Below are 8,717 nucleotides of genomic sequence, written 5' to 3' on the forward strand. Positions count from 1 at the left end.
ATCATTTAAAAAATTTTTTAATAACAACATGATTAGAAGAAGCATTTCACTACAGCTTTAACATATTCCGTAACACACTCCAGAGCAAGAGTACATCCATCCGGCAGGATGATAATTTTTAAAAGCTGCCCATGGTGCGCTGGCTTGTGAATTAGCGGAAGTGGGAAGACAGCATCAAAGGGAGCACCTGCCTCCTTATTCATACGACGATACCCAAGCACCTGCATGTACCATCTCAGGAGAGAGGGATTTAAACACTGTCCACTTTACAGATGGCAGCAGCTGGGAGGCCACCTGTGGTCTCACGGTTAGGAAGGGACTAGGAGGATCCACATGCTCTGCTCCGGTTACCTGAACACCAGGTCCCAGCGCTTCTCCCCACCTCCATCCCAGGCACACTGCTCTCCCCCAGGAGATAAACTCCCAGAATGCCCCAAATTCAAAGAGAAACAATGTAGGCCGGAGAAGGACAAAGCGCAAAGGATGAGATGCAAATTCTACAGTTTCTGTTGCTCAAGAGGCTCTGGGAAATTTATTGCTCCCTGTTGATGTATTAATGCATCGGGGCGGAGGAGTGAACAATTGGAAGTGTGCTTCCCATTTCAATAACAAGCCATAAACAAACGGGCCACCGCCACCAGCCAGCAAGGAAGGAGCAGGGAGCAGCCTTTCTGGAAAGGGGCACGGGCTCCCCACCTGGCCCGCCAGACCCCCGCCCCACCGCCTGATCCCAGAGTGCACCACTACACTGTGGAGCCAGTCCAGGGCCAGCTCCTCACACCCCACGTGAATTCAGGGGTATAAGGCTGTGAGGTTTGGAAGCGTTTTTGCAAGCAGATGTTCCCAGAGACGCGTAGGCGTGGTGGGGGTGAGAGCCAGCTGCTGGAGACCTTGGTCTGGAACATCTCAAAGACCTCGCCAGGACTGATGTCACTGGCCTGAGCCGTAGCACCTCTCCCTCCCTTAAGTCAAGGACTCCAGGAATTTGGGGCCTCACTCACTGTCTGGAAACAACACCCCACAGCCTCACCTGAAGATGGGGAGTTGAGCCACACCGCCAGATACCTGGTCTGCAGAGTGGCCATGGAGGCAGCTTGTGTCTTGGCCAGGATGTGTCCCCAAACTTACCTGCTGTTTCTTAGGGTCCAGTGACTCCCAAGGAGCTAAGGCCACCAGGCCAATACAAGCGGAAGCCCAGAGTGTAGGACATGTAAGATGTGTGCTGTGTCAGGGTGAGGCTCACCCTGAGCTCCCTCCAGGGGCCCCTCAGAGAATCTCAGGGGGCCATGGATAAAATCCACATCTACAGAAGAGCATGAGGCTCTCCTGAGTGGGGTCTTCAGGTCACAAGCAACTGCTAGGTGTCACCCACCTTGGGACCAGTCTCCCTCCAACCCAAGCTTGGTCCCCTCCTAACCCCACACCCTGGGGCTGGGTACCTGTCACTGACGTGCAGCAGAGGGCGGGTGTCCTTGGTCCAAGAGACCATTGGGGGTGGGGAGCCCTGGGCCTCACAATCCAGGGTCACCTCTTCACCGGCCTTCACTGTGACTCTCAGAGGCAAGTCCACATTCTGGGACCCATTTGTCTTGATCTTGGGCTTGGCTGTTGGGAGAAATGTGGTGGGAAGAAAAACCAGGAGGGCAGTAGGCAGCTCCCCCAGGGAGCAGAGGTAAAGCCACCTTGACCTTCAGGGGGTCCTGGGAGTGAGCGAGACTGAGTTCTCTACAATTGCGAATGCAGGTTTGACTCAGCCGCTCCCTTGACTGTCACTCCGCTCTGCCACCTGGACCTCTCTCCTGCCCCAGAGTCTAGGCCTCCCCTGGCTTCTCTCCATCCTGTTGTCCCTTCCTAGGGACATCCCAGCAGGCTCCACCCTCTTCCCTTCTCTCTCTACCACCTCCCCATTGGTCATCCTTTTAGTTCCCAGGATACCTATCACCAAAAGGGGCATCAGCTCTCTCTGGCTCCTCAAGCCCCAGTGGGGGTTTCCAATGATCTCTGTGGCAGTCACATCCTGCTCTCTCTCAGGCTGAAGACCTTGATGGCAGAGGTTACCTTAGCTGCCCCTCTTCCTCTCTGCCCTGCTCTCTGGCCCAGCACTCACACACTGTAAAAACTTGGTTGGTAACAAACCATACAGCACACACAGTGGGGACATCTAAGCACCCTGCCATCCTGTGTACTTCTTTAGCATCATTAATTCAAAAAGGAAACGCACCCCTATTATTATTTTATTATTTTGAGAGAGGGTCTTGTGTAGCTTAGTTTTTTGTTTTTTTTTGTTTTTTTTTTTTTGGTCTTTTTGAGACAGCGTTTCTCTATAGTCCCAGCTGGCTCGGAACTCACTATGTAGACCAGGCTGGCCTCAGACTCACAGAGATCTGCCTGCCTCTGCCTCCCAAGTGCTGGGATTAAAGGTGTGCCCTACCAAACCCAGGCCATGCTCAGTTTTGAAAAAAAATATTTTATTTATCATTTTTATTTTATGTGTGTGAGAGTATTGCCTATATGTATGTAAGTGTACCCATGTTGTATGCCCACTGAGGTCAGAAAAGAACATTATATCTCCTGGAATTATGGACAGTTGTTAGCCACCATGTAGGTCCTGGGAACCGAACTGGGGTCCTCTACAAGAGCAGCCAGTGCTCTTAACCACTGGGTCTTTTCTCCAACCCCCAATTTTTTAAAAAATGTTGTTCTGGGGATGGAACTCAGAGCCTCATGCATGTTAGGCAAACACTTTACCAACCGAGCAACATCCCCAGCATCCCCATTACTTTTAAATTTTATTTATCTTAACTTTATGTGTATGAGTGTTTTTCCTGCTTATATGTAAGTGAATCTGGATCATGCAATGCCCACAGAGGCTAGAAGAGAGTATCAGATTTCTTGGAACTCGAGTTATACATGGTTGTTAGCTGCCATGTGGGTGCTGGGAACCCGGGTCCTCTGTAAGAGCAGCCAGTGCTCGTAACCACTGAGCCACCTCTCCAGCCTGTGCACTTGCCCACTGTCTCAAGCATACTCCCAGAATGCCCTGCCCTGTGGGGAATGCTGGGGAAAAGTCCCACCCCTGTCCTTGCAGCATTTAGGGTCTACAGGGGACACTGCAACCCAGTTAACTAGCATACAATTACTTAATCTCAGTTGTGACCAGTGCCACTAAGGGGGCTCCCCAGAGTTTACAGCAAGGTGGTTTGATCCAGCTTGGGGTCTGACACATGGGAGAACTGGCTGGGCCAAGAGGCAGAGAAGGAGCATTCAAATGGAGGGAGTTTCGCATTCGAAGGCCCTGAGGCAGGCTGGGCCACTGAATAAATGAGGAGGCCAGAGGGCTGGGCCAGAGAAGGGCAAGGAGAGAGGCAGGTGAGGGACTTCTGGGGTGGGTGAGGCTTGTGTCTCTCCAGACCCATCTGGTCCCTGAAGGCTGAGTGGGGCCCCTCTGACCCCACATCTGCTGACCCATCTCGCATCTGGGCCCTGGATCACTCACTGTTGACAGACAGCCGCATCTCCTGGCTGGAGAAGCCCACACTGTTGGTGGCGGTGCACACATAGGCCCCCGCATCCTGGGCAGATGGCTGGGCAATGACCAGAGTGCCGTCCCTGCTCACGCTGTAGTGACTCCTGGTGTTCAGAGTGTTGGTTCCCTAGGACAGAGCCAGGTAACATCATCTGACCTCACACTCCCTCCCAGGATGCACCAGACTGACTGCTTGTGGTTATAAGCTCTGCCTACCTTGGTCCAGGTGATGGTGGGGATGGGGATGCCTGAGGCAACACATGGGAGGGAGGCTGGGGCTCCTTCATTGGTGACATGGTGGGTGACAGTCGGATGGATTCTAGGAGGCACTTTTATAAACAGACAAATTAAAAATTTTGGATTTATTTATTTTATTTTCATTGTAAGCGTATGAGTGTTTTGCTTGCTTGTATGTAAGTGCACCTGTGCATGCAATGCACACAGAGGCCAGAAGAGGGCGTTGGATCCCTTGGAACTGGAGTTTCAGGTGGTTGTTAACTGCCATGTGGGTGCTGGGAACTGAACCTGGGTCTTCTGCAAGAGCAGCCAGTGCTTTTAACTGCTGAGCCATCTCTCAACAGTGTTCATAAACCAGTGTTCATAATAGACAGGAATGGAAGCAAGCCAAACATCCATCGACAGTGACTGGATAAGGAAAATGAGATGTGTGTATATAATGGAATAGTACTTAGTCTTCAAAAGGAAGGAAACTGATTATGACTTTTTGGAAAGGGAAAATTAGGCAGACAATAAAAACATCAGTTGTTGCCAGGAGTTATACATGCATAGGATGTGGAGGTAGGGCAGAGTACAGAGGGTTTTCAATACAGAGAAAGCACACTGGTTACAATGGTCATGGCGGGAACATGTCATGATACATTCATTCAAATATGTGGAACAAGCAATACCCTGAGTGGACTTGGCTGGTGATGAGAGGCCCAGGTCGGCCCATCAGCTGTCAGGATGGGCTGTTCTGGGAATGAGGGTGTTGACAATCTGGGCGACTGCAGGGGAAGGGTGAGGGGCATATGGGATACTTTTGTATATATGTTCAATTTTGTTGTGAAAGTCTTCTTTTTTAAAAAAATCTAGTCTTGACCAGGCGTGGTGGCGCACACCTGTAGTCCCAGCACTTGGGAGGCAGAGGCAGGCGGATCTCTGTGAGTTCAAGGCCAGCCTGGTCTACATAGTGAGTTCTAGGACAGCTGGGGCTTACAGGGAGACCCTGCTTCAAAAAGACCAAAAAAAAAAAAAAATCTAGTCTAGGCAGGCCTGGTGGTACAGGCTTGTAATCCCAGCTACTCAAGAGGCTGAGGCAAGAGGATCACTCATGCAAGGCCTTTCCTGGGCTATAAAGAGTGAGTTCAAAGCCAGCCTGGGCAACATAGTGAGACCCTGTCTCAAAACAGAGTAAACTAAAGAAATAATAGGTTGGGAGGATAGCCTGGTAGCAAAGTATGTGAGATGGTGGGATTCCACCTCTACCAGCGGAAAAGAAGGGAGGGGAGGGGAGAAGAGAAAAGAACGTTTTAAGCTAGTCGTGGTGGCACATGTCTTTGATCCCAGCACTCTGAGGGAACAAAGGCAGGTGGATGTCTGTGAGTTTGAGGCCAGCCTACACTACACTACATAGAGTTCCAGCTAGGACTCTGGAAGGACAGAGACAGAGAGAGAGAGAGAGAGAGAGAGAGAGAGAGAGAGAGAGAGAGAGAGAGAGAGAGAGGTGGTGTCTGTAGCTATACATAATATGAATGTGTTTAACGCCATTGAATTTGACAGTTGAAGCTGGTGAAAATAAATAACACTATATTGTGTAGACTTTACAATCTAAAAGAAATTTAGAGAGGAGTTTTATTCTCAACCGGAGAATAAAATTGGCCCAGTATCCACAGCCACACATCTGACTGTCGAATCCATCTGAGACAGAGGCCACCTGTGCTAGGAACAGCTGCGACATCTCTACTTGGGACTTTCTGTAAACCACTTAATCCTTCAGTCCCCTATTCTCAGATGCACCAGAAAGCTAAACCGACTGGATTCCCTGCTCATGGCTTTGGGAACAGACAGATGAGAAATGGAAGAAAGCAGTGTTGACAGGCAGAGTGAATTTAGAAACAGGTGTCAAATGCAAACCCTCCCGATTCATCATGAACTTGAAGGGATGGGGGAGGGGAAGCCAAAAGCCAAATACCCTAGAGGTCCTTGGCAGCTTATCCAGGCACCTAGAGCCAGCAAGTGGGTGGTATGTGTGGAATGGGCAAGAGACAAGGTTAGACCATGCCAGTGCCACAGGTGCAGCTGTGCTGGGCACTGTAACAGTGTGTGTGTGTGTGTGTGTGTGTGTGTGTGTGTGTGTGTGTGTGTGTTTAAAGTGGGAACATAGACCCTAGCTAAATCCTGGCGTGGGCTCCAACTCAACCTTCATCAGGATTCTGGACATGGCCACAGAGGCAGGTTCTCGCCAGCTCCAGACCCTGGTGAGTTTGGACTTCCCTCTCTCATCCAAGAAAGCCGACCTCTTCCTCTCACAGTTTAATACAAGAAATGCTACGGAAAGAGAGGCAGGTGCAACCAGGCAAATGACAAACACCCAAACCTGGGTCCTCATCATAGTTAAAAGGGACAGTGGCACTCAGATGGGTAAGCCAAGGACTCCAACATTCAACACCCTGAGTAGGTGGGCAGCTGGGTAAATTTAGCTAAGGGTTCTAAAATGTGCCACTTCCAGATGGACATGGTGGCCCACACCTCTAATCCCAGTACTTGGCCGGCAGAGGCAGGTGGGTCTCCGTGAGTTCAAAGCCAGCCTGCTCTACATAGAATGAGTTCCGGGCCAGCCCCTGACCCTAACTCAAGAATTAATTAATTAGCTGAGCGTGATGGTGCATGCCTTTAATCCCAGCACTCAGGAGGCAGAGGCAGGCAGATTCTCTCTCTCTCTCTCTCTCTCTCTCTCTCTCTCTCTCTCTCTCTCTCTCTCTCTCTCAGTCTTTTTGAGACAGTGTTTCTCTATAGTCCCAGCTGGCTTGGAACTCACTATGTAGACCAGACTGGCCTCAATCTCACAGAGCTCTGCCTGCCTCTACCTCCTGAGTGCTGGGATTAAAGGCGTATGCCACCATGCCTGGCTTAATTAATTTAATTTAATTAAGAAAACTAAGGGTTGGAAAGATGGCTCAGCAGTTAAGAGCACTGGCTGCCCTTGCAGAGCACCTAGGTTAGAGTCCCAGCACCCACATGGCGGCTAACAACACTCCAGTTCCAGGGGATCCAATGCCCTCTTCTGACCTCTGCAGACATTTCACAACTCAGGTGCATTACATTTATGCAGGTAATACACTCATACACATAAAATAAAAAATAATAGAATATATTTTTAAAAAAGAAAATGTGTCACTTACAAGACCCCAAGTTTAGAACATATCAGTGGTCATTCTATGTAGTACCAAGACATCTGGGGACACAGCTGTGACACGGTATTACAGAAACATGGCAATTCAGCAGTAGATTGTGGCCACAGTTTGGTTTTTTAAGCATGGATTTCTGGGGCTGGAGAGATGATCCACTGGTAAAGTGCAAATATGGGGACCCGAGTTAGGACCCTGGCACTCACATAAAAGTGGGGCATGGTTGTACACATTTATAATCCAGCTCAGGGTAGGAGGTGGTGGAGGGTTGGGGGAGGTAGAGGAGACAGGAAGATCCCAAGAGCCCACTGGCCAGATGTCTAGCCAATCGGTGAGCTCTGGGTTCAGTTAGAGACCCTGTCTCAAAAAATAAGGTGATGGGTTGACGAGATGTGGTGCTGCCAAGCCTGATGACCTCAATTCAATCTCTGGCATTCACACGGTAGGAGACTACATAGTAAGCTTCCATCCCATTCATATACATATATATGTATATATATTAGACGTTTATAAAGCATGATGTATATATACTCTCTAAATAGTATATATGCATATGAGTGTTCTAGGTATACATTATCTGAACCCAGTCAGCCATATATTCCTACATAGGTTTAACCAACCTCAGATGGAAAATACTCAGAAAATAATTGAACTGAAAATGTGCAGGTTGTTTTTCCTTGTGAAAACACCGTGATAACGATATGCACAGTGTCTCCATTTCACTAAGCACTAGGAGTCATGGGAGGGATGGGTGTTCTGTGCAAACACTAACCAGACTCTCATGTAGCCCAGGATAGCCTCCAACTCACTACCTTAGTAAGTATAACTTTGAACTCCCAATCCAAGTGCTGTGATTACAGGTGTACCACTTGTCCCGTCTACAAGGTGCTGGGGATGGAACCCAGGACCTCATGCATGCCTGGCAAGCACTCTTCCAGCTGAGCAGATACAGTCCAGTTTACATAAGGAACTTGAGCATACAGAGAAGTTGATAACCAAGGGGTGTTCAGGGACCAGTTTCCTGTGGATACTAAGGGGCAGCTGTAGACTGAATGTAAATAGAATACAAGGCATAAACTGGGTAGCTCCCAGTGGTACAGGAATGACTTTTTAATTCCCTTACAGTGAAGACGTGTCGTTCATGCAATTTTCCCAAACAAAAGTTGCCCCAAGTGCCTTCCCTTAATCCCATCACCAGCACCTTGGGACCCAGGACTCACCATGGACCACAAGCTCCACGTCTCGGTGCTGAGAGCCTGCCACATTGGTGGCCACACAGCTGTATCTCCCAGCATCCTCCTGCAGAACTCGGTCTATGTGGAGGCTGCCATCAGTGCGAACTGAATGCCGGCTGCCTGGAGGGAGCTGGGGACGGTGAGGAGGCAGCAGCTGGGGTGGAGTGCACTTAGGTGGGTGGGAGCCGCCCCAGTAGTTCTGTCCTCCAGATCTGCTGGGAGTGGCTGGACTGAGAGACCAGAGGTCAGAGCAGGTGGAAGAGCCCAGTGGGGGTGATAGCTAGCCCCCAACCCTTCTCTGAGAGTCACCCATCTTCTGAGATCAGCAAGGTTAGGTGGGCCCTACCCCTGCATATCCTGGATCCACCTCGCCCTCAGCCGGCAGGGCAGGTGGATGAGGGCCAGTTGCCTAACCCAAACCCGACCTGTGAGAGTTGGTAAGAGGACTGTGGAGTTGGGATAGAGCTAAGGCTGCGGGGCAGTGGCAGCCTTCCTATGCTACCAAGGAGAGAGAGAGAGAGAGAGAGAGAGAGAGAGAGAGAGAGAGAG

The 8,717-nt window shown here is 49.9% G+C and overlaps 1 protein-coding gene across 1 annotated transcript in view; it reads right to left on the bottom strand.

The window, feature by feature from the left end:
• Hmcn2 (hemicentin 2) overlaps window positions 1-8,717 on the bottom strand; it is a 173,908-nt gene that overhangs the window by 100,622 nt on the left and 64,569 nt on the right. Inside the window, exons 19-22 of the mRNA XM_017796457.1 lie at window positions 8,154-8,298; window positions 3,743-3,855; window positions 3,497-3,653; window positions 1,440-1,605 (exon numbers count right to left, since the gene is read on the bottom strand). Of these exons, the coding sequence (XP_017651946.1) occupies window positions 1,440-1,605; window positions 3,497-3,653; window positions 3,743-3,855; window positions 8,154-8,298 (581 nt within the window). The remainder of the gene's footprint in view (window positions 1-1,439; window positions 1,606-3,496; window positions 3,654-3,742; window positions 3,856-8,153; window positions 8,299-8,717) is intronic.

Source organism: Nannospalax galili, unplaced genomic scaffold, assembly GCF_000622305.1.
Source record: "Nannospalax galili isolate Female #2095 unplaced genomic scaffold, S.galili_v1.0 scaffold290, whole genome shotgun sequence".
NCBI lineage: Eukaryota > Metazoa > Chordata > Mammalia > Rodentia > Spalacidae > Nannospalax > Nannospalax galili.